Source organism: Rhinoderma darwinii, chromosome 1, assembly GCF_050947455.1.
Source record: "Rhinoderma darwinii isolate aRhiDar2 chromosome 1, aRhiDar2.hap1, whole genome shotgun sequence".
NCBI classification, from domain to species: Eukaryota; Metazoa; Chordata; class Amphibia; order Anura; family Rhinodermatidae; genus Rhinoderma; species Rhinoderma darwinii.
Window position 1 is genome coordinate 231,215,863 of NC_134687.1, and position 26,347 is coordinate 231,242,209.

At 42.7% G+C, this 26,347-nt stretch overlaps 2 protein-coding genes across 3 annotated transcripts in view; one reads left to right on the forward strand and one right to left on the reverse strand.

Moving 5' to 3' along the window:
• Window positions 1-18,718, reverse strand: part of WRN (WRN RecQ like helicase) — a 202,259-nt gene extending 183,541 nt beyond the window's left edge. Inside the window, exons 1-7 of one of the 2 annotated variants that reach the window (XM_075862182.1) lie at window positions 18,617-18,718; window positions 15,298-15,425; window positions 14,283-14,397; window positions 10,484-10,599; window positions 9,102-9,247; window positions 7,441-7,589; window positions 6,806-6,955 (exon numbers count right to left, since the gene is read on the reverse strand). In XM_075862182.1, coding sequence (XP_075718297.1) covers window positions 6,806-6,955; window positions 7,441-7,589; window positions 9,102-9,247; window positions 10,484-10,599; window positions 14,283-14,357 — 636 coding nt within the window. In that variant the 5' untranslated portion in view covers window positions 14,358-14,397; window positions 15,298-15,425; window positions 18,617-18,718. The remainder of the gene's footprint in view (window positions 1-6,805; window positions 6,956-7,440; window positions 7,590-9,101; window positions 9,248-10,483; window positions 10,600-14,282; window positions 14,398-15,297; window positions 15,426-18,616) is intronic. The other variant, XM_075862190.1, reaches the window with a different exon arrangement.
• Window positions 18,719-18,874: 156 nt separating this feature from the next.
• Window positions 18,875-26,347, forward strand: part of PURG (purine rich element binding protein G) — a 38,810-nt gene continuing 31,337 nt past the window's right edge. The window contains exon 1 of the mRNA XM_075849960.1: window positions 18,875-18,990. The gene's annotated coding sequence lies outside the window, so the exon portion shown is untranslated. The remainder of the gene's footprint in view (window positions 18,991-26,347) is intronic.

Here is a 26,347-nt window from a genome sequence, read left to right on the forward strand (position 1 = left end):
TCGTTTTACGTCTGAAAATAAGGCTACAATACGTCGGCAAACATCTGCCCATTCATTTGAATGGGTTTGCCGACGTACTGTGCAGACGACCTGTCATTTACGCGTCGTCGTTTGACAGCTGTCAAACGACGACGCGTAAAAATACAGCCTCGTCAAAAGAAGTGCAGGACACTTCTTTCAGACGTAATTTGAGCCGTTCTTCATTGAACTCAATGAAGAGCAGCTCAAAATTTACGGCTGTCAGAGAAGCCTCGCAAAATGCGAGGAGGAGCATTTACGTCTGAAACGAGGCAGCTGTTTTCTCCTGAAAACAGTCTGTCTTTTCAGACGTAAAAGCCTCTCACCGTGTGCACATACCCTTAGGAATGAAATACACAGGGAACATCCAGAACAGAATGAGAATGATGCGGATTAGAAAATCTGCAGCATGCTCTGATTTCCCTGCAGAAAATGTTCAGCAGCATGAGGATGAGATTTTTTTAAATCTCATACACTGGTCTGTAACAGTCCTTTGCCCGTGACTCCGGAAGGAAATTCTGCAACAAATCTGCAACGTGGAAGGGTATGTGAGCACGACCTATCTTCAGACGTAATGGAGGCGTTTTACGCCTCGAATTACGCCTGAAAAGACGGCTCCAATACGTCTGCAAACATCTGCCCATTACTTGCAATGGGTCTTCCGATGTTCTGTGCAGACGAGCTGTCATTTTACGCGTCGCTGTCAAAAGACGGCGCGTAAAATTACGCCCGCGTCAAAGAAGTGCAGGACACTTCTTGGGACGTAATTGGAGCAGTTTTTCATTGACTCCATTGAAAACAGCTCCAATTACGTCCGTAATGGACACCGCGAAAAACGCGTGCACTTGTAAAAACGTCTGAAATTCAGGAGCTGTAGATTAGTTACAACAGAGACAGTCTATAAACATTCATCCCATAAAAATGGATTGGATAGAATTTCAATGAGAACAAAAACTTATATATTCAGTACTTTTACTATATTTTCACTCATCAATAGAGTTGATATTTTTACAGATGTGGGGTTTTAAAATGTGTCAGCACTACTTACCTGTATGCCCGTTGTGAGCCACCATATGGTAACTTCATGAGTATTCTCCCCTAGAGCAATACTATTACAGGAGAATACCATGTGTATATATATATATATATATATATATATACACACACACACACACACACACACACACACACATATATATATATATATATATATATATATATATATATATCAATTCAAAGATCTTCCAATCAAAATCCTTGGTTAGTAAGATCCATCCTCATTATTGTATATTTTCTGTATTTTTCTTTCTGGTTACTATATTTGTACAGGCTGTTTCTATTTGTACGTGTAGACATTTTCATGCCATTGTCATCATTTTGGATTGTTTTTGTATAACCCATCTGGAAGCCATAATTGTGAAGCCCATAGATAGTCACTTCTCTTTCCCCATAGAGGAGGGCATAGGGAAATAAACAATTCTAGATAGAAGGGCCAGCTTTCCAAATCAGGACCTACTTAAATAAGAAACTTTGATGAACTGAAAATATGGCAATAGCAAGTCAGACTATAGGTAATAGGTGCTACGGATTTAGCGGATTGTACTATAGCTGATCTTCGAGCCTCCATGTGCCTCATATTGATAGTAATTAACCACATCATGTACCCCACAGTCATAATGGGTAACTTGGGTTAATGTGTAAGGTACATGATGGGGTTAATTACTATTAATCTGAGGCACATGGAGGTTCAAAACTCATAACACCTCGTGCCCCACATTAATAAAAGTGACCCCCTTACATGATTGCAACATTGGGGTTAACCACTTGGGAGACAGACAATTTTGGCCTTCAGGACAGAACAATTTTTTTTATTTTTCCCTCCTTGCATCCCGCATTCATAACTTGAATTTTTTTTCTCGACGTAGTTGTATCAGACTTTTGTTTATGGTACAATTACATTATCGTTTAATATATATACATTTTTATTTTGGCAAAACTGCAGAAAAAAAAGCAGTTTGTATTTATTTATTTTTTTACAGCGTACACCCATCATAAATGACACCTTCAATTTGTTGTGCAGTTTATATCGGCCGTGACAATACCAAATATCTACCGTATTTTTCGGACTATAACACGAACCTGACTATAAGACGCACCCAGGTTTTAGACAACAGAAAATAGGAAAAAAATTTATATTTTACTTCTTTTACAAAGAAAAAACTATTGGTTAAAAAAAAAAAATTTGTCCAGTTTCACCACATTCTGAAAGCCATAACTTATATTTTTCCATCGTTTCAGCGGTGTGAGGGCTTATTTTTTGCAGGACGAGCTGTAGTTTATATTAGCACCATTTTTTGGTAAATACGATTTTTTTTAATCACTTTTTATTTCATTCTTTTTAGCGCTATGGTGACCAAAAGACAACGATTCTGGGGTTTTAAATTATTGGTTTTTTTTTTAACACCGCTCACTGCGTGAGTCAAATAATGCAATATTGTAATAGTTTCTGACTTTTACAGATGCAGTGATACCAATTTTTTTATTTTTACATTGTGCTTGGGGATAAATGGGAAATGTTTTTTTTAAACTTTACATTTTTTTTTTTTATACACCTGAAAATGTATTGAACTTTTTTTTTTACACACATTTTATTAGGTCCTCTAGGGGACTTGAACCAGCGATCATTAGATCGCTGGTACAATACACTGCAATACATGGAGTTACGGAAACAGCGTAACTCGCTGAGCTACGCCATTTCCGTAACTCCCATTGTAGTGAATGGCAGTAACTTAAGCAGCGTAGCATGCTACTCTGTTTCCGTAACTACTATTCAGTTCTATGGGACTTGCAGAAATAGCGTAGATCAGCGAGTTACGCTGTTTCCGTAACTCGACCATGTAACCAGGAAGTGAAGTGGCCGGAAGACAGCGGAGCCGTGTAAGATAGAACGGGGCTTAGGGGGCCCCCTTCTAGCGATAGATGCGGGTCCCTATCTGACATAGGTTGCTATTGACCGTGGCATTTAACTAGTTAAACGGCCAGGAACAGCACCATTGCTGTTCCTAGCCGTTAGTTCAGGGTGTTAGAAGCTGACACCTGCAGTGTATGGAGCACAAGAGCCCGCTCCATACATCATCCCCTTCCCGCTCGATGATGTGCTGGCACATCGCGCGTCGGGAAGGGGTTAAGTAAGGAGCGGTCAGAGGGCCCGGTACCCCCGGATCCCCTGACTGCCGACTATAAGACGCAGTGAGTTTTTAGCAAGATTTATTCTTGCTAAAAACTGCGTCTTATAGTCCGAAAAAAACTGCATATTATTTTATGTATTATTTTAACCCCTTCCCGCTTTGGCCTGACAGAACCTCATTTTTCTAATCTGACATGTTTCACTTTATGTGGTAATAACTCCGGAATGCTTTTACCTATCCAAGCGATTCTGAGATTGTTTTCTCGTGACACATTGCACTTTGTTACTGGCAAAAATTTGCTCGATACATTCAGTATTTAATTGTGAAAAAAAACAAAATGTAGCGAAAAATTACAAAAATTTGCATTTATCTAAATGTAAATGTATCTGCTTGTAAGACAGGCAGTTATAACACACAAAATTGTTGCTAATTAACATCCCCCATATGTCTACTTTAGATTGGCATCGTTTTTTGAACATCCTTTTATTTTTTCTAGGCCGTTACAAGGCTTAGAACTTTAGCAGCAATTTCTCACATTTTCAACCCTACAGGTTTATTGCAGAAATTATTGGATGTAGGCTGTGAAAATGAAAATCTACATTTTTTCAAAGAAAATTTAGGTTTAGCTAATTTTTTCTCATTTCCACAAGGACTAAAGGAGAAAAAGTACCGCAACATTTGTAAAGCAATTTCTCCCGAGTAAAACAGTACCCCACATGTGGTCATAAACGGCTGTTTGGACACACGGCAGGGTTTAGAAGGCAAAGGGCGCCATTTGGCTTTTGGAGCTCAAATTTAGCAGGTCACATTTACAAAACCCCTGAGGGGACAAAACAGTAAAAATACACAAAAGTGACTCCATTTAGGAAACTACACCTCTTGAGGAATTCATCTAGGGGTGTAGTGAGCATTTTGACCCCACAGGAGTTTCATAGATTTTATTAGAATTGGGCAGTGAAAATAAAAACAATCCTTTTTCTTCAATCTAGGCTTGAAAGATGGGAGTCATTAGTCTGGTTCGTTCCTCTAGCTGGTCTAAAAGAAAAATGATCTCTGGAAGGAGGCATTGGGAAAAGAGAGAAAATGGACTGACTGGAGGAGAAAAGGCCGCATACGGGAAGAGCGGTTCTAAGATAAAACAAAGCTCTTACCGCCTGTAGCAGTCAGAAATATGATTTTAATTAATCTGCTGCACAAGATCTCAGCCCAACCGAACGCCAGATGGCAATAGAATAGACAAAAGCACAGCACTGAAAAGGGCTGCCTCAAAAAAAACAAAAAAACTTTGAAGCATGGATAAATTGAGAAGGGAGTTCACGCTAACTCCTGCTGCGGTGCTCCCAATAGGATGCCGTAATGCAGATACTTCCCCCACACCGTACATGCCTTGTTCACCCAGGCGGATGCAAAAGCTGGACGCAGATCGGAACCTGCAGCCATAAAAACTGAGAGAAGTCGCCTCAGCCAGAGGAATAGTAGTGGACCTAGACAGCCTAGCAAGAGGCAGACCCACAAAAGCAAACACAGACCACAACGGACCAAATCCTTGTAAAAAAGGAAACAATACCTGCACATTTAGAAACAAGACATCTGTCCGGATGTTTCCCTCCTTGGCTAATATCTTCTCAAATATGGTTTGAAAAACATAGCTTACTGCACCGCTGGCGTTATAAGGGTGCTTTCTCTTGAGAAGGGGAAATGGGATCGTCCCTTATATGAAAAGTGTCTCTTACAGCACGTATTAGCACCTGCATAGCAGCGGACAACTGCGATTCCCGTTCTGATTCAGAATACACATGTGAAGAAAGAGACTGATCCACATTGGAGGCAACATTGTCATTAAAGACTGCATTGGGATTCCCCTGGAAAAAGCTTGAAGAGGAAGGAAACCTGTTGAAGGCAGCTCTACAACTCTTATGGGATCTATTGCGAGAAGTAGATTGAGTATGATCCAAAGTAAAGAGGGCCCCTGAGCTAAACTGCAATCTGGGAAGGCAAACGCTCCAAAGACTGAACCATGGATTAGGATAGTCTTGGAAATGTCCCGTAGGGCCTGAGCACAAGACATCATCCATTCAGAGGGAGCCTCATAATCTGGGGGAGCAATCCAGGCAGCCATGGATAGCAAACACTGCGTGCAGAATGGAGTAGGTTGACAGTGAGTAAACTTTATATCACAACCACCACAGGCATTAAAAATAGCCTTGCCCACCTTGGAAGAATTCTCATGTGAAGAAGAAATGACAGACAGGAACACAAACAAGTAGCAAAGTCTGAAGAACCCCCCCCCCCCCCAAAGTACAAACAACAAATAATACAGAAAAAGGCTGGCCTACCAGACCCCTGGAGCTGTGTCCCTCTATAAATGGAGACAGAAGAAGGATGGCACCAGTAGACGAGCAGCAGCAGAGTAGAAGTGCTGAAATCAGTTTTTGAAGGTGTTGTTGGCCAGGAAAAAATACGGACGTTCCGAAGGCAAAGCCTACCCTTAGAATGGGCCTTCCTCCAAACACAGAGCAAATAAACAGATGACAGGCTGGAACTGACTGTGGCCTACACAACACGGGACTAAATGAGTTCAAGCCACCGCGTCAGCGAGAGCAGTGGTGAGGATGCTAAAAACGGCGAAAGCCAAGTACAAGGCCCCAGAGGTATGGAAAGCAGGCTAGAAGCCATGAAAAACGGCCCAAGAGAGGAATAACTTCCCAATAAAAAGGAAGCATCTAGAGAAAAGGGACTCCAGTACTTCAGATAGCTGCCTGTAGAATGGCAATAGAGCGGTGGGGAATATACTTACCCTCAGATTTCTTCAGGTGCCGGCAGGATCACCTCCTCAGTAACCTTGCACATATAGTGGGGTACTGGCACTATGTCTGCAGAGTGTCTGTGCACAGTGTCTGTGGGAAGGGTATGGCCTGTCTGGGCAAAGCCTAGTGTAAAGGATCTGCCAGACACAGCTTCTGTGTCGACGCCCGTGGTTAATCAGTCTGCATCTGCTCCTAGGTCTGTTTAAGTGACTCGATCTGCTACCACTCAGGCTGGTAGGCTGAGGAGTGGGAGAACCTATCACAGACTGGCCAGACGGTTCTAGCTCCCGCCCCCGGTCTACGTATACCTGCATTTGCTTCTGGTCTTTGCCTGTGATTCTTCCTTGTTTCCTGGCTCTGCTGTTCCAGCTATTACTATTGACCTCAGCTTCATTTTGACCCTTGCTTTACTGACTACGCTCCTGCTCTGCGTTTGGTACCTCGTACACTCCTGGTTTGACTCGGCTCATTCACTACTCTTGTTGCTCAAGGTGTTGCCGTGGGCAACTGCCCCATTTCCCTTAGCTTCTGTGTACCCTTGTCTATTTGTCTCTCGTGCACGTATTGAGCATAGGGACCGTCGCCCAGTTGTACGCCGTCGCCTAGGACTGGTCGTGCAAGTAGGCAGGGACTGAGTGGCGGGTAGATTAGGGCTCACCTTTCTGTCTCCTTATCCCGTCATTACACCTAGACTCTTTCCTACCGATTGTGGCCTCCTAGTGATAGGAGCACAAACCCATGGTGCTGTGCCCCAATGATTAACGAGAAATATTCAATGTCATTCAAACTTACATAAGCATCTGAGGCAGCATAGAGTTTCTGGTCTTCACTTAGGGGAAATCTGTCCCAGTCACTGCAGCGAACAGAGTCATCTTTCAGAAGTTGCTTGTTGAAGAGATGTTTAACCAAGCCATTCAAACTCCACTTCTCCTTACATTGAAGCTAAAACAATAGTGAATTAAAGATATGTTTTTAGTCATCTCCCAAAATTAACAGAATTAGTACCCAAAGCATTGACACAATACTGATAGAGATAAATGTTGCAGTCTGAATACTAAAGGCCCTTTTACACCGCCCGATGCAGCGAGTGACGATCAATGAAACATCGTTGATCGGCGCTCGCTTACTCCTGTCACACGGAGCTATGGATGGGGACGAGCGGTCGTTACTCCGATCGCAAACAATATTAAGTGTTAGGGGACAAATGGACTGTCCCCCAAAGAATAGATGGATTGAATATGTTACAATTTAACATGCCCAATCCTGTGTTCTCTCAGTAGATAAACCACTGCCAGAGGGATTAGCAACCTACTCCCCTCTCCACATTGAAATAAGCCAAGTGTGCATATTTAATGCGGGAGTCAAGAGAAAAAGTTGTTGGCCAATAGCTATCCCAAGTGTATGGCAGGCTTCGCAATTTTACATACCTTTTGGTTTGCTAAATCAGTAAGTTCAATGAATCCTTTCAACTTCAGGTCACAGTCACTCATTAACTTCCATTGGTCCCCTTCAATACCAACTCCAACCTTCTTTATAGATATGTCTTCAAGAAGCCTCTTAAGACCCTTAGGAAAACCTGTGTGATAGGTGAAGACAGCAGACTCTTATCCTACATATCCCCAAAAAATTAGAGACCAATGTATTTAATGTTGCCCTTATACCATTTCATTAAACAGACATCACACAAATGCTGCAATAGATAAGCTCTGTCATTTAGGAAGCAAAATGTATTGACTTTTTATATGAAGTCCTTCTGAGGTCCAGTTTAAAAGCCAATAGATAGTTTAGATTTTCTTTACCTACTGCACTCTTGCTTTTATGATGTAGATCTGTGGTAGTCAACTGGCGGACTGCTGTCCAGACCAGGAGGGGAGCAGTGTTCCTTTTAAGATGCGTGGGCGAGCAGAGTCTAAACTCACACGGTAGGCGCTGCTGCAATTCTGAAGCACGGTAGGCGCTGCTGCAATTCCTGCAGTGTTGTGTCTTAAAGGACAGGTGTCGCGAAAAAAATGTTTTTTATATAAATTAGCTTTTAGTGTGTCATTAAAATAAATTTTATTTATTTGTGTTTGTATTTTACTTTTTTCTGTTTTCTAACTTTTACCTCACTACGGGGGCTGCCATTTTTTTTTTCATCTCTGTATGTGTCGATTAACGACACATACAGACAGGGAATACGGCACATACAACCCCATAGAGAATGCGAACGGGAGCCGTTCCATTCACTATAGCGTACGCTGACTGTGTGGGAACGGCGCATGCGCCACTCCCACACATTCCAAATGGAAGGTCTTCGGCCGAGCGACATCTGGCGCCATTTTTATGTGGATCGGAAGCCGCGGCCGGACAGTAAGAGGACTACCTCTGGTCGCGGCTTCCGGACATGTTCAGAAGCAAGGACAAGGAGCGGAGGCAGGGGATGCAGCGGCGGCAGGTAAGTTAAGTCTGTGTATGTTCGTGTTTTACTGTGTGATTACCACTGTATCTAATCCTCCTACACTGTGCATTCGCTCAAAAAATGGCGGCACACAGCATAGGAGGTATGAAGATTCAACCCCCTCCTTCCTCTTGGCACTAGCCAGGATAAAGGAGGGGGATTAATTGAGCACACTAGAGCGAGTGTGTCTTCTCCAATTTTGCAGCATAAAGCAATGAGGTTGCTTTACCACGTTGCAATGCTGCAATTTTGCGAAATGCTCCCTCTAATGACAAGCACATGGAAATGTTATAAATTAGAATCTAATTTATAATATTTCCTGACTTGTGAAAAAAGAAAAAAAAATTAGAACAATGTCTGATCATTTATATACTAAATGTTTAACTAAAAAAAAAAATTTCTAGCGACACATTCCCTTTAAAATCCATTGCTAGAACTCTACATAAAATCGTACATGACCATATTATTTTCGCCATTTTAAATCTGGACACCTCTTAACTCACAATTGCCTGTATAAGTATTTCAAAATGTGATTTCTGAACCAGACAAAAAGACACCATTAAATCAGTAAATAAACCTGAATTTGTTAATGGTACTGTATTTATAATAAATATACATTATAGGAAAAAATCATATTTAAGTATAGCAGACCTGTCATGGCTGAAACCTGAAATAAATAGCATTCTTCTTCTGAGGTGCACACCTGGATGAGGGAAACCTTTCCATTTTTACCCTTTCGATAAGCAGGAGGCCATTCAATGTCAAATCCAAGCACAGCTTCTTTGGAAAGTCTTTCTCTGAAATCAAAAACACACAAGAACCAAATTATATTTGCTAATGCATGTACCAACATAACGGGGGGAGAATTACTAAGAGAGGGGACAGATACACCTTAAAGAGGCTCTGTCACCAGATTTTGCAACCCCTATCTGCTATTGCAGCAGATAGGCGCTGCAATGTAGATTACAGTAACGTTTTTATTTTTAAAAAACGAGCATTTTTGGCCAAGTTATGACCATTTTTGTATTTATGCAAATGAGGCTTGCAAAAGTACAACTGGGCGTGTTGAAAAGTAAAAGTCCAAGTGGGCGTGTATTATGTGCGTACATCGGGGCGTTTTTACTTCTTTTACTAGCTGGGCGTTCTGACGAGAAGTATCATCCAGTTCTCTTCAGAACGCCAAGCTTCTGGCAGATCACGCTGTGACGTCACTTCCCCAGGTCCTGCATCGTGTCAGACGAGCGAGGACACATCGGCACCAGAGACTACAGATGATTCTGCAGCAGCATCGGCGTTTGCAGGTAAATCGATGTAGCTACTTACCTGCAAACGCTGATGCTGCTGCAGAATCAACTGTAGCCTCTGGTGCCGATGTGGCCGTCACGATGCAGGACCTGTGAGTGACGTCACAGATCTGCACTGTCACAAGCTGGGCGTTCTGAAGAGAAGAGGATGTTACTTCTCATCAGAACGCCCAGCTAGTGAAAGTATTAAAAACGCCCCGATGTACGCACATAATACACGCCCACTTGGACTTTTACTTTTAAACACACCCACTTGGACTTTTGCAAGCCTCATTTGCATAACTACAAAAATGGTCATAACTTGGCCAAAAATGCTCGTTTTTTAAAAATAAAAACGTTACTGTAATCTACATTGCAGCGCCTATCTGCTGCAATAGCAGATAGGGGTTGCAAAATCTGGTGACAGAGCCTCTTTAAGACGATTGGAGTTAACCTTGCTTTTTTATTACTCCTTTCATAGGGTGATTAGAATTTCGAATTTAGGAAATCCTATGTAAATTAGGAAGGCAACGGAGTTCCAGCTCTATTGGCCGTGTATGTCTGTCTGCTTAACATAGGCAGTAGGAGAAATTTCTCGCCGCCAATCATTCTATAAAAAAAAAAACAAGGCTAGCACCAGACTTCTAAGGAGAATCTAACCCTACACTATGTTCAAATCACAGATTTAGGGCTATAAAATAAAGATTGCCAAACATTAAAGTATAAATTGTGCTATAGGATAGCACTTACCTGATGTACTCCGAGAAGAAAGAACACTCCTTTGCTTCATAACTATAAACAATTGAGCCACTGAATTTCAGGAACGCGAGATTATCTTCCAAGATATTCTTTCTCCAGGAACAATTCTAATGAACAGTAAACAATACATTTAGACATAAATACCTTATCATGTAACTAAAGTATTGCTGTACTTTTTCCATTAACTTCTCTATCACAACCAAACAGCACACAAGCATATGGGACTACCCATGGCAGACAAATTCAGGAACGAGCAAATGGAGAAAACGGCATCTATGGGTATGTTCACACGCTAAACAAAGAACGGGAAAACAACCTCTGATTTTCAGCAGTTTTTTAAGCATCAAGCTTTTTTTTGCGGTGGTTTTTGGAGCGGTTTGTCTATTGACCCTATGAAAAACGGCTCCAAAAACGGCTCAAGAATGACATGCACTTCTTTTTACGCCCCTGTCGGAACGAAACGCCGTTTTTTCCATTGAAATCAATGGGCAGATGTTGGAGGCATTCAGCTTCCGTATTTCCAGCCGTTTTTTGGGGCGTTTACGGCCCAAAAAACTGCTGAGAATAAGCCATGAGAACATACCCTAAGCATCTCCCATTAGTATTCAACAATGCCATAATATCATTGGCTACGTAGTAGGGCTATAAAAATTGATCAGAAAAAAAAAACGGAACTGAAATTCAGCGCAATTAACAGACGTCATCTTGCGCATTTCGGTTTCTTCTGTTTTTATTTTTTCCCCCTGTTTCAGTTGAATCCAATGGTAGAGCAGGGAGATGTAAGGTCCATGCTCTACCATTCACTATGTATCGCCGGACGGGAATAGCTCGGTGCAGACAGGCGCCGAGCCACACAGACCGGAGGAGCAAAGGGATCTCCTCCACTCGTCGTTGGAATGGGGTTTGGGGAGTATGTATTTATTTAGGGATCATTGGGGCTGTGTGGGGGCAGCAATGTTGGAATTATACTGTGTTGGGGCAGCCATAGGGGGCATTATACTGTGTGGAGGGCAGCTATAGGGGCTTTATACTGTGTGGAGGACAGCTATAGGGGCATTACACGGTGTGGAGGACAGCTATAGGGGCATTACACAGTGTGGAGGGCAGCTATAGGGGCATTACACAGTGTGGAGGGTAGCTATAGGGGCTTTATACTGTGTGCAGGACAGCTATAGGGGCATTACACAGTGTGGAGGGCAGCTATAGGGGCATTACACAGTGTGGAGGGCAGTTATAGGGGCATTATACTGTGTGGAGGGCAGTTATAGAGGCATTCTACTGTGTGGAGGGAAGTTATAGGGGCATTTTACTGTGTGGAGGGCAGTTATGGGGGCATTATACTGTGTGAAGGGCAGCTATAGGAGCATTATACTGTGCGGGGGCAGTGTCAGGGGTATATTATATACAGTAGTATACAGCAGGCTCAGGGGATAAACATTAATTCAATGGCGTAGAATGAAAATAGGGGGTGTGGTAAGCAAAAGGGGTGTGGCCTAAATAATAATTCAATAATCGTAAATCGAGGTTACATGTTCAATTAATCGTGATTTTGCTCACAGTCACCCAGCCCTACTATGTAGCACCAACCAAGTTCATAGAATCATAAGCATCCTTTTTAGGCATGTTACCAAAATTCATCAAAAGATGCTAAAAGTGATTGAGAAGTCCTCTTTAAAGGGTAGTCGCAGCATAATGGTCATTCACATTTCCCCTGGGCAGATGAACATATTCAGACAATTCTAGGTTTCCCTTGATGGCCATTACAGCTTCCAAAAAGATTGTCTACCAGCTTTCCTAGTCAATTATCATTGGGGGAATTACAGCTGGATATTTACTGCCGGCAATTCTCCCTGGCATGCTGGATATCAGCTTCTGGGCCAAATCCTAAATAGTGGCACCCCATTCTTGCCGAATCAGTGCTTGGACTCACAATTTCTGTGTTTTTGTTTGTCCACCCGCTTTTAGAGGATTGACCACAGGTTCTCAATGGGATTGAAATCTGGGGAATTTCTGGCCATGAACCCACAATTTCAATGTTTTGTTCACCGAGCCACTTAGTTATCACTTTTGCCTTGTGACTTGGGGCTCCATCATGCTGGAAAAAGTATTGTTTATCACCAAATTTCTTCTAGATCGTTGGGAGAAGTTGTTCTTGGAGGATGTTTAGATACCATTCTTTATTCATGGAGGTGTTCTTAGGCAAAATTGTAAGTGAGCCCAGTCCCTTGGATGAAAAGCAACCCCACACATGAATGTTCTCAGGATGCTTTACTGTCAGCATGGCACAGAACTCATGGTAGCGCTCACCTTTTCTCCTCTGGACAATCATTCTTCCAGATGTCTCAAACAGTCTGAAAGGGGCTTCATCAGAGAAAATAACTTTGCCCCTGTCCTCTGCAGTCCAATCCCTGCACTTCCTGTAGAATGTCAGTCTGTCCTTGATGTTTTTCTTGGAGAGAAGTGGCTTCTTTGCTGCCCTTCTTGACACCAGGCCAGCCTCCAAAAGCCTCACTGTGCGTGCAGAGACACTGACACCTGCCTGCTGACATACCTTAACAAGCTCTGCAATGGTGTTGAACCAATCCCATAGATAAATCCTCTTTAATAGACGGTCCAGGCACATGCTGGACTTTCTTGAGCGCCCTGAAGCCTTCTTTACAGCAATTAAACCTCTCTCCTTGAAGATCTGATAAATGGTTGATTTAGGGGCAATCTTACAAGAAGCAATGTCCTGGCCTGTAAAGCCATTTTAACGCAAAGCAATGATGACTGTACATGTTTTCTTGAAGGTAACCATGGTTAACAGAAGAAGACAAGGATTACAAGCACCATCCCCCTTTTAAAGCAATCAGTCTGCTCTTATAATTCAATCAGCATGACAGAGTAATATCAGCTGCTTTGTCCTCATTAACACTTTCTCCTGCGCTAACGAGAAGATCACTGAAATTATGTCATTAGGTTATTTTGTGGCAGGGCTGAAATGCAGTGGAAATGGGGTTTTCGTGATTAAAGGGGTTTTACCATGAGGGACATTTATGGATATATTTACACAGGATATGTCATAAATGTAAGATAGATGCGGGTCCCACATGTGGGACCTGCACCTATCTCTGGAACGGGGCCCCTAAACCCCGTTCTACTGTTTTGTGTTCTGGCTGATTTCCGACCATGAAGGAGAAAACAGAGTAGCTCGCTGAGCTACATTGTTTCTGTAAGCCCCATAGAGCTGAATGGTAGTTATGGAAACAGCGTAGCTCGCATGATAAATACAGGTAAAAAACAAACACACAGGTGCATCTGTTCTCAGCCCCATGCACAACAGCTGAGAAAAAGAGTCAATGGGGTAGATATATCAAAACTGGTGCAAAGGAAAAGTGAAATAGTTGCCCATGACAACCAATCAGTGTGCTGCTTTCATTTTCCAAAAGGCATCTGAAAAATGAGAGGTAAAAGCAGATTGGTTACTATAGGCAACTACTCCACTTTTCCTTGGCACCAGTTTTGATATATCTCTTCCAGTATTGTCTGGAGCAGTGGTCAGCAACCTTTGGCACTGCAGCTGTTGTGATACTACAATGCCCTGACAGCCAAAGTCTTTATTATTCCAGGCTGTCATTGCATGCTGGGAATTGTAGTTTCACAACAGCTGGCGTGCCGAAAGTTGCTGACCCCTGCGCTAGAGCAACTAATTACATTTGAGCTTTCACTGTCTTTTTAGAACAGTTTTTATGCATGAGGTTTAATATATCAGAACAACTCAGGCCACATTGATTTACTGAAGTAGACAAACCTTTTTAGCCTCACGTGCGCACTGTGCGTCCTGTTCAGCCATCCAGTTAGGAAGCTTTCGCTGCTTCGCTGACATTTTTGCTTCCTTTTAAATTCATACAATGGCAATCAAAGTCCTGGAAAAGGAAGTTTAAACTGTTTTACATTGAAGAAGGGCATGTCCACACGTACATAAACACTGCAGCGAATTACAGTAGCACCAAAGTTGATGAGATTTGAACAAATTTCATCCACACGCTGCGAAAGAAAAGCCACTGTAACACCGCTGATAAATTGACCTGTGGTGCAGTTTTTTAATCCACATGATGTCAGTTTATGCTTTGGAATATCTGCTTTTCTGTTGCGGGTTTTCCCAATTGGAATCAATCGGTAGGTAAAACCCGCAACAAATTGCAATTTTTGCGGCAAAAAAACAATTCCACTGCAAAAATCGCAACTCGGAAAAAAACCTTATACTTACTCGTTCTTTATGCTTCTCCATCCAGGCCAGCCTTCATCCCACGTGACTGCTGCTGCCAATCACAGGCTGTAGCAGTCACATGGCTGCTGCGTCATCCCAGGGGCCCGGCCTGCACAGAGGGATACAGCTGGGGTAAGTATACATTTTTTGTTTTTTTCTACCGCTGTATTCTGCAGCGGACCTTCTGTCCGAAAACCTGCACTGCAATTCGGTGTGGTTTTTCAGACGTGATTCCCTGTGGATTCCAGGGCGGATACACGGTGTACTTTTTCCACCAGTGTTTCCACCCTGTGTGAACATGGCCTAATACTTACACATTAATCTCTCAGCCACGCTATCTGACAACACATTAAAGGGGTTGGCCACCATCATTATAAAATATAGAAAGTGTGACAAAAAACAGAATCCAAAAAACGAGTGTCATTAGAGAACACAAACTATTTATATATAAAGTTATATAACTGGTCCGCACTACCATTGTAGTGTTCTTTCCAGGGTGCATGTGTGGGCGGGACATCTAAAAACTGAAAGTAAAACTCCCAGCATGCATCATTACCTTTAGCGACAGAGGCACAGACACGTCATAGCCCTGCTTGTCAGCTCAACCTCATTGTAACGGAGAAAGCGCCTCAGCCGGTGGCTCTGCCACAATTTTAGTTGTATAAAGCACAACTCGCTGTACCCCTATAAATAAGAAATGGTAAGATTCGCCCAATTCCACAGGTAAACGTTATTCCTCTCCCCAAAACTCTGATCACTATTTACATGTATGTATCTATCTGTATACACTATATAGACAAAAGTATTGGGACACCTACACATTACACCCATTAGAGCCTTTATGACATCCCATTCTAAATTCATAGGCATTAATATGGAGTTGGTCCCCTCTCTACAGTTAAAACAGCATCCGCTCTTCTGGGAAGGCTTTCTACAAGATTTTGGAACATGCCTGTGGAAATTTTTGCCTATTCATCCAGAAGAGCATTTGTGAGGTCAGACACTGATGATGGACGAGAGGACCTGGCTCGCTATCTCCGTTCTAGTTCGATGGAGTTGTGGTCAGGACTTCGTGCGGACCAGTCAAGTTCTTCCACACCAAACTCACCCAACCCTGCCTTTATGGACCTTGCTTTGTGCACTGGGCACAGTCATTCTGTAAGAAAAAAGGGTCTTCCCCAAACTGTTCCCATAAAGTTGGAGGCATACAATTGTCCAAAATGTCTTGGTATGATGAAGCATTAAGATTTCTCTTCACTGGAACGAAGGGGCCAAGGCCAACTCCTGAAAACAATGCTATGGCATTATCCCTCCTCCACCAAATTTTACAGTTGGCACAATGCAGTCTGGCAGGTAACGTTCCCCTGGCATTCACCAAACCCAGACTGGTCCACGCTGCAGAAAAAATCAGCAGTGAAAACATTCAGAAATTGAGCTGTGGTGCGGTGCGGTTTTTAAATCTGCAGCATGTCAGTTTACGCTTTGGAAACGTTGCTGTTTTGTTGCGGGTTTTTCCCCATTGAGTTCAATGGGAGGTAAAAGCTGCAACAGATTGCAAATGTTGTTAATTTTTGCAGCGGAAAAGCTGCATTTCCGCAGCAAAGATCGCAAAAAAAATCAAAATCTTTTTCTTTAAAAAAAAAAAAAGGTCTATACTTACCCCCTGGAATTGTCATATCAGGAGCGTCTCGTTTCCCTGGCTGTTCTTTGTGCAGCCTGGTCTCCTGGGACCACATTCCACGTGACCGTTGCAGTGGTCACACGGGCTGCAGCGTCATCACAGGAGGCCGGGCTGCACGGACACCACAAAGACACGTTGCTATGGCAACACCTGTGCAGGTTTGGCTTTTTTTTTTTCTGCTATTCCTTACCCAGTAGCGATTTTAGACGAAAAACTGCTCCACAACTTGGTGTGTACGCTTATGGAGTGCATCGAACCTGTGTGAACATACACTAAACATGACACTGTCATAGGATGTCACAAGTCAGTTTGTGACATCTCTGATCTGCCCTGGTCAACCGTTAGTGATATTAATGTTAAGTGGAAGTGTCTAGGAGTAGCAACAATTCAGCCACAAAGCAGTGGAGCAAGAAAACTCACAGAGCGGGCTGAATACAACGTAGCATCAATCACTACAGAGTTCCCAACTGCCTCTGGATGGAACGTCACCGCACGAAAACTGTGCGTCATAAGCGTCAGCAACTGGGTCACCGCGTGCAATGCCAAGCGGCGGATGGAGTGGTGTAAAGCACGCCAACAGTGGTCTCTGGAGCAGTGGAAACGTGTTTCACTATCTGGCAGTCTGATGGACGAGTCTGGGTGTGGTGGATGCCAGGAGAACATTACCAACCAGAATGCATAGTGCCTACTGTAAAATATGGTGGAGATATGGTCTGGGGCTGTTTTTTCTGGGTTTGGGCTAGGACCCTTATTTCTAGTGAGTAAGGTTCATGATACAGCAAAGTTATATGCTCCCAACTTTGGGGAAGACCCTTTTCTGTTCTTGCAGGACTGTGCCCAGTGCATAAAGGCATGGTTGGGTGAGTTTGGCGTGGAAGAACTGGACTGGCCCGCACAGAGCCCTGACCTCAACGAACACCATTGGGATGAGCTAGAACACAGATTGCGAGCCAGGCCCTCTCCTCCAACATCACTGTCTAAACTCACAAATGCTCTTCTGGGTGGACAAAATTCGCAGACACCCCCCAAAATCTTGTAGAATGTCTTTCCAGAATAGCGGAAGCAGTTACGGACACAAAAGAGGGTGGGGGGCAACTCTATACTAACAAACAAGCTCATATAGGGGTTAGGGCCAGGTGTCCACACACTTCTGGCCAGATAGGTCTCCCGTCCTGATAAACTGATACATTGTAGCAAACTAAGTAAAATGTATAAGCCTACGACCAACACTTTATATTTCACAAAGAAACATAGCAAACAGCTATGAAAACGCTCAATTCTCACCAGCATCGTGGCTTCCATTCAGTGTGAACAGAGCCTAAGGTTTAGAGTTTCTGAATGTAACCAAGAATGTTTCCATTCCCTGACAGAAAAGATCTTGAAAATGCTGAGGAAAAGTATTTAAAGAAAGTTGCAGAACTTTGCATCACAGTGATTAAAATGATTGTTTCGTCCGTTTTTACATTGACGCTCAGACGACAATCTGCCGATCACCGCAGGCTTCAGAAAGCGCAGCGGTTGTCGCCAGGGGAAAGCGCAGCTGGTCGTTATATTTAGTAAGCTACCATTACACGTCGGCCAATCAAATGCATAGCCAACCATGTCATTCAACGAAGTGAGGGGTCTGTCAATGAGAGACACTTTTCGATTGCCTCTCGTCTCTGTCTAATAGGGGGGGTTAACCGTACTCCCCCCTCTATGATGTCGATATATATTAATACAACCCCTTTATAATTTTTATATAAATAGTTATGGTGGAGATTGAAGAAAATGGGGGAATCGTCCTGTTGAGCTGGAGGGGACGTCTGGCATTTAGGACATAACGCTACACGTGTTGGGACTTGCTGGCTACCGAGTCACGCCCCTTTCATAGATGAAAATCTATAGGAGCTGTCAATACGCGATGACACGACTTGCACTATAGGTTACTAAATGTGGCGCACATTAGATCTTCTGATCTCATACTATCGATCGCTCTGCTGTACAAGGATTCAGACATTGCTAATGGAAAAAGTGAACAGAGAGGACAGGTAAAAAGAGCTGTCAGGAATCTGTATTATCATAGAAAACCTGTACAAATAGTTAATACAAATCCGCCAAAACGCAATACATTGGATTGGAGGGGTTGATATCTAAGATGGTCAGGACATGCAAAGCTTATCACGATATGATCAAACAAGCATCTGCCACTTACTGGACACCTATAGGTTAATGACAGGAGAGCACCAGCAACCACTGCCTGTACTGAACCCCTTACATCTGCCGCTCAGCACAGCTCAGTCACGGCGCGAAACCACTCACGTGAGGCTGACACTGGAAACCGCTTCCGCCCTTACAGCCCACACTCCCCTGATTGGTCCTTATCGCTCCCGGCATGCGCCAGGCTTCTAGACGACTTCCGCCTGCCGAGTCTGGTCTCTAGGACCCTGCTATTTTGTGGAGGTGACGTCATTCTGCGCCAACGCGCGGATGGAGGAGTCATTCCTGGACGGCCATGAAAGCAGGAGGAGCGCTGTTCTCAAGACTGTACCGAGGAGCAGATCGGCCCGCCATGCACTGCGTGTAACAGTGAGTAGAGGCCTGTCCTCCGGCGTACTTGACAGCAGAGACGCGGTGCACCGTCTGTCCTCTGTCAGCCTCTCACTAGCTGGAATGATACTGCTCATGGGGGATCTGCAAGGTCAGGGGAGGATAGTCACAGCCTTCGTTATATTAGTCGCCTCTTGTCCCTGATAAGTAAAGTACAGGTGAGATCTGTCACCTATGTGTGTATATATACAGCATACACTGATGTGCCATATACCTGTCCAATAGGATCAGCACATGCATACGCCTTATCAGTGTCATGTATCCAGTGCAGCTATGAAGTGCACGCTGGCAGTTATCCAGCTATTTTACTGCCATTAAATATATCTGCTCCAATAAAAACAATTCATCGCTATAGACACTTTTATTGGTGCACCTTCAAAAACCGCTGGCGCCCAAGTCATAAGTGGTCCATTCCGTCATGATCCACTCACCTATACCATTATAACCTTGGCTGGCAGACTCTGGATGAACAGTAGAGAATATGGAGGCTTAGGTCTAATAAATGTGTTTGTAAATAAACTTGATAAGTATGTTTCAGCACCACGGACAGCGCCGCTCCTCTCATTCACATGTTGCAGCTGACAACTAATTGTATATGATCATCACTATATCGCTTTAGTCAGGTCCTATATTTATTTATCGCATTTAAACACATTAATTTTTAAAGGGATTGTCTTATTTGAATAACCCATTTTTCAATAGGAAATTCTGAGTTAATCGAGCTGTCTCCTGTTCAGGATCTTCATCCTCCTCTACTAACTAGAGAAGCGAATGACTACAAAGATCTATTAATCTGTAGGACCCGGCCTATCAATTCATTACGCTGACAGCTCATTGATTTCAATGTACACTGTGTAATGCTTCCTTTGTCCTGTGGTGCTGCTGCAGGGGAATTGAATACTTGCCGATGGGTTCCTCCACAAATGTCAGGTGATCGCTGGGATTTACTAGCAGTTAAAAACCCTGTGATCAGCTTATCGTTAAGGGACGTCTAACGAAAATAAATTATTCAAAGTGTACAACCCCTTTAAAATCGGATCCTATACTGTGTATTCTGGGGTCAGATATGAGGTTGGCTGGTCAGGCTAAGGGAAAGCATTTTGCTCTACTAGGGGTTGCTTTAGCGAAAAAAAAAATGATACTTCAAAATTGGAAGGTTTATAAACCACCTATGTTATCCTCTTGGGTATTTCTGATGAATAAAATTTCAGCTACTGATGAACTTCAAGACCCGGTTCACTTTTAGGAAGGATGGAAAATTTAGTCAACTCCGTTCTTGTTGAAAGGATGTCCTCTCGTTTTACTCCTGTGGATATGTCATAAATGTCTTTCATGACCGTGGCATTTAAAGAGGCTCTGTCACCAGATGATCAAATCCCTATCTCCTATTGCATGTGATCGGCGGTACAATGTAGATAACAGTAAAGTTTTTTTTGTTTTTTTTTTAAAAACGATCACTTTTGGCCAAGTTTTGAGCAATTTTATATTTATGCAAATGAGCCTTTCTAATGGACAACTGGGCGTGTTTTCTCTTATTTCCAACTGGGCGTGTATTGTGTTTGTAACATCTGGGCGTGTTTACTTGTTTTACTAGCTGGGCGTTGTGAATGGAAGTGTATGATGCTGACAAATGATGCTGACAAACACTTCTATTCACAACGCCCAGCTAGTAAAACAAGTACACACGCCCAGATGTTACAAACACAAGACACGCCCAGTTGGAAATAAGAGAAAACACACCCAGTTGTCCATTAGACAGGCTCATTTGCATAAATATAAAATTGCTCAAAACTTGGCCAAAAGTGATCGTTTAAAAAAAACAAAAAAAAAAAAAAACTTTACTGTTATCTACATTGTAGCGCCGATCACATGCAATAGGAGATAGGGATTTGATCATCTGGTGACAGAGCCTCTTTAAGTAACAAGCGGTCAGGGGGCCCGGCGCTGCCAGGTCCCTTGACTGCCGACTATAAGACACAGGGAATTTTTAGCAAGATTTATTCTTCCTAAAAAAAAATGCGTCTTATAGTCTAAAAAATACGGTAAGTACACCAGCTTCATCAGGCCTAACAGATCATTTAATAATGTATGCAGTATGTATTGTGAAATCTGGTCACAGATCCTCTCTAGTAATGTAGTCGCCCGCCTTTGTACCCTCTCTAGCTCTCCTATATCTTTTTTACAAAGTGGAGACCAAAACTGTATGTCATATTTAAGATGGAGTCTTAACAAGGGATCTAAAGAGGGGCAATATTACATTGGGATCCTAGGTTTATCTCTCTCTATACACGCTAACATTTCATTTGCTTTTGCAGCTGCTGCTTGACTTGTAACCAAAATACCCTTCTGTTCTATCCCCAGTTTTATTCCATATTATCTATATGCATAAATAATATTACTGCAACCTAGGTGCATTACTTTATATTTATCAAAAATAATTCTTTCTGTAATATTTTGTAGTCAAGCTGAGTTTTAAGTATCCTACAAAGTTTTGTATCAACAGCAAAAACTATCAATCCCATCCACAAGGTCATTAATAAAGAGATTAAAAATAATTTGGTACCCCATTGCTGACTTTAGCCCATTTTGAGTATTTACCATTTATAACACTTTGTTTTTTGCCCCATAACCAATTCTTTACCCACGTGTATACATTGTCCTCCAATCCCTGCTTTCGTACAAGGCTGTTGTGTGGAACAGTATCGTGACCAACATCCAGACTGTCACTTATCTCCTCATGGATACCGAGTATGTTAGTTAGGCACAACCTGTTTTTCATAACTCCAAGCTGGTTATTAGATTGCTCTAGACTTTTGCAGTTCATTTCTTAGAATACCCTCAAATATTTTACATACCGCAGATGTCAGACTTACCGGTTGGTAGTTACTCGGTTCTACCTTTTTTACCCTTAAATATTGGTACATCAGCCGTCCTCCAATCCTGTGGCACTGATCCTGTTACAAGAGTGTCTAGGAAGATGAAATACAATGGTCTGTCCATTACTGAGCTCAATTCCCTTAATACTCGTGCATGAATGCCGTCTAGGCCAGGGGCTTTATCGATATTTAATTTGCTTAGACGTAGCTGTACTTCCTCCTGTGTTAAGCAGGTAATATTGGGTGGACAACATTGATCAACGTCCCCCCTGAATATCTGGCACATTTCCTATCGAGATATATGGAATTCATTTTCTGAGCCCAAAAATGTTTTAAAGGCCCAATGTTTTGTTGCTCCCCTTCGTACTGTTTTATTGAATATTATATTAAAACTTGCCGTATTGTGGTCACTATTGCCCAAGTGCTCCCGGCCCTCCACATCTGATGGTGTCTGGTCTATTAGAGAAGACCAGATCCAGCACATTATCCCCTCTGGTTGGTTTATCAACCAACTGAGCAAAATAACTGTCTTGTATAGAAACCGCCAGCTTTTAGCACATCTAGCAGCCCGTATGTACCAATTAATGCCAGGATAGTTAAAACCCACCATTCTAAGGATCCCATTGTTATTCGCTGCTTTTTTATTTGTAGCAGCATTTTATCCTCCGTTTGTTCAGTTATGTTCGGTGGCTTATAACAAACTCCAATTACTAGTTCACAGCTCCATGCATATTAACCCATAATGACTCCTCACTGTCAGTCTCCCCCAATGTCTTCATTCAGGACTGGTCTTAGGCTGGATTTTACAAACGGACAAACTGCTCCCCCTTTTTTATTTTATTTTTTTTCAACATTGAATATTTATTCATGTTTTCAGACAATACAAAAGTAAAGAATAAGGCAGTATATCTCGAATCAGGCCAACACTACAAAAATTAATACATAACATACATGCGTAAGCATAGTAGACAAGTCGTCTCACGTTGTACATAGTGAGATATAAAGCCAAGGAAATTGTAGTACAAGTCGATGAGTAAAACACAGAAAAACAAACAAACATTATCCATCCAGAACAAAGCATATTCTAAAGTTGTTGCAAACCTATAGAAGAGTGAATGTGGCATGATTCCAACAAGTGGACCTTGTTGCAAATTATTACAGCTTCAATATACAGTCAACATATTCCTGTGGAAAGATATAGGACCACTACCCTCACACTATCACAGCAAGGCCGCTATGCCTGGGGAAAGAAGCCAAACTAGGTACTTCTAACGGGATAGTCGTATGAATCCAACAACCACCATATAGGAGAATCTGAGCAAATTAATGTGAGTAACGATCAGACGATGGGAGATGTTTGTTACAGGGTTAGAACCCGGGGGTAAAGAGGCCAAGTAGGCTTGCCACGGTTCCCAGAGCAATAGAATTTTAGGCAACCGGTGTACCCGCAACGCATGCATGCGTTCCATCGTAAAGGAAACATTCACCATGTTGATAAGTTCAGAAGTGGAAATAATGTCATTGCACTTCCAGGACTTAGCAATCCGCAAACGGGCCGCTATAATAATGTGACTAGATACTGTCCGGGGTATTAATGGAATTCCTGACATTTTAAGAAAGCACAAGGCCATGGCCGGATTCGGTGTAATAATACATGAAGAAATTTGAGATATCAAATCGAATACCTTTACCCAAAAGGAATGAACCTCAGGACATTGCAACCACATATGGAAATAGGAGCCCTTACATCCGCATCCCCTCCAGCACACCTCCGAGTACGTAGGGTCAGATCTCGCAATTTGTGAAGGAGTCATGTACCAACGTAATAGTAATTTTTGGGACCACTCCCAGTGTTTCACCCCTTTAGAAACTTTTCCTAGTCCAGGTGAAAGCTGAACCCCAATCCTTCAGAGAGGAGGAACGTAATTCTCCCTCCCATTTATCACAATAAGGAGGCCTGCTGGAGAGAAGGCAAGCGCACAGGTCATCATAAAACACAAATACCCTTCTTCTGATTAGCCGGTCCAAAATAAAAATTGTGAGCTACAGAAGGGAATAAGGGCACGTTAACATTCAGAGAGGTAAAGAGATGCCTAATACATAGATATTTATAGAAGTCCCTATTTGGAATAGAGTACTCCGTTACCAATTCAGAAAATGCTAGCAAAGTATTACCATTAAACGGCTTATGTATATGAGAGATTCCAGAAGATATCCAGTTATCCAGAGACCCCCGGTAATTCAGAAATCAGGAACTTCAAAGGTAAATTTTTTTATGGGCGTGAGAGCTGATAGGGGGGAGATGTGTGGAATAATGCTTCCAAACCTTAAGCGAAGCAGTGATAGTGGGGGATAGTGATACAAAAGGTTTAGTGCTGGCCTTGGGATTTACACTTAAAGGCAATGTGTTGCCAGAAAAACATGTTTTGTTTTTTTTTTAAATTAAACATTTAGTGTGTGGGTGATTAAACATTGTTCAAATTTTTTTTATTTTTTTCACCAGTCAGGAAATATTATAAATTGGATTCAAATTTATAGTATTTACCATTTCTGGTCACTAGATGGAGCCATTCCCAAAAGCATGTGGTAAAGCAACCACATAGCTTTTCTGCTGCAAAATTGGGTAAAAAGCCCTCGCTCTAGTGAGCTCTCAGCATCCCCCCCCTCCTTTATCCTGGCTAGTGCCGGGATAAACGAGGGGTTTGAACGGTCTAACCTCCTACACTGTGTGTCGCCATTTTTTGAGCTAACACACAGTGTAGTAGGTTTACATACAGTAGTAAACACACACAAACACGAACATACATTGAAATCTCTTACCTGCTCCTGCCGCCGCGGCTCCCTCCGGCCCGTCCTCTCCGTCTGCTGCCGCTGGTCCAAGTGCACAAGTCCGGAAGCCGCGACCGGAAGTAGTAATATTACTGTCCGGCACCGACTTCCGGTCCACAGGAAAATGGCGCCGGACGGCGCCAATTTCAAGTTGGACTGTGTGGGTGCGGCGCATGCGCAGTTCCCACACAGACGCCGTACACACAAGTGAATGGGACGGGAGCCGTTCGCAGTCCCTATGGGACTGTGGCTGCCGTATTCCATGTCTGTATGTGTCGTTAATCGACACACACAGAAATGGAACAAAAAATGGCAGCCCCCATAGGGAAGAAAAAGTGTAAAAATAAGAAAAAGTAAAACACAAACACACAAATAAATATAAACGTTTTTAATAAAGCACTAACATCTTGAACATATGAAAAAAATTTCTGTGCTGACACTGTTCCTTTAAGAATGATAGGAGAGATTGGTCCGCTGTGGCCTGTTATATATATGGGACCATTGTTTTGAGGGCGAGGGAGTGCACCAAAACTTTTTAGTTGCTCAAGAGTAGCCGCCCGGTAGTATCTCTGAACATCTGGTACCCCCATTCCACCCTGCCGCCAGTGTCTGTACATCGTGTGCATCCTGATTCTAGGTTTTTTGTGCGCCCAAATGAAATTGTTCAACAACCTCTGGAGATCTCTCAAATACGAGTTAGGGAGAGGGATTTTCACCGTACGGAATTGGTACAGAATTATAGGTATAATCATCATTTTAATGACCGCTCTGTTTAGAGGCTTGGATATGTAAGGGAAGTCCCACATTCAGCAAGTGGGATTTATTGCAGTTCACCTTATAAAATGACACCTCCCCGAATTTGTCTAAAGTCTTTTGGGCTTCTATCAGGGAGGATAGTGGATCTGTTAAGGAAAGAATCACGTCATCAGTGTATAGTCCAATTTTGTGAAGGGCATGGCTAACTTGGATACCTTGTATAGAATGGTTCTGTCGGATTGCCGCCGCTAATGGTTCCATTAACATAGCAAATATCAGGGGAGAGAGTGGACACCCCTGCCGTATACCGTTAGTAATGGGGAATAGAGTGGAAAGGAACTCGGGCAGATGGGGTAGAATACAGCGCTAGAATCGCATATTTAATCCATCCCGTAAACCCAAATTTTGCAATAATCGCATCCAGGTACCCCCAATGAACTCTGTTGAATGCCTTCTCTGCATCCAGAGCAAGGAGCACGGAAGGCACTCGACGGGTTTTAGCCCAATGAATCAGATTAACATACCGCCTTGTACCATCAGGCGCCTGACTGCCTGCAATAAATCCCACTTGATCTTCATGTATAATAGTAGGGAGTAAATTAACTAATCTGTTAACACTTTGGCATAAAGTTTAATGTCCACATTCAGGAGTGAGATGAGATGGAAATTGGCCGGGGAATCAGGATTTACCAGGTTTCGGCAGTGTGACTATCGTAGCAGATAACATCTCCTTCGGGAGGGAACCTGTTATTGCCGCTTTATTAAACAAATCCACCCAATTTGGGGACAACACATTTGAAAATTTGTTTATAATAATAATTAGTAAACCCATCAGGCCCAGGGGTTTTACTCTGCGGTAAGCTTTTAATGGCTCG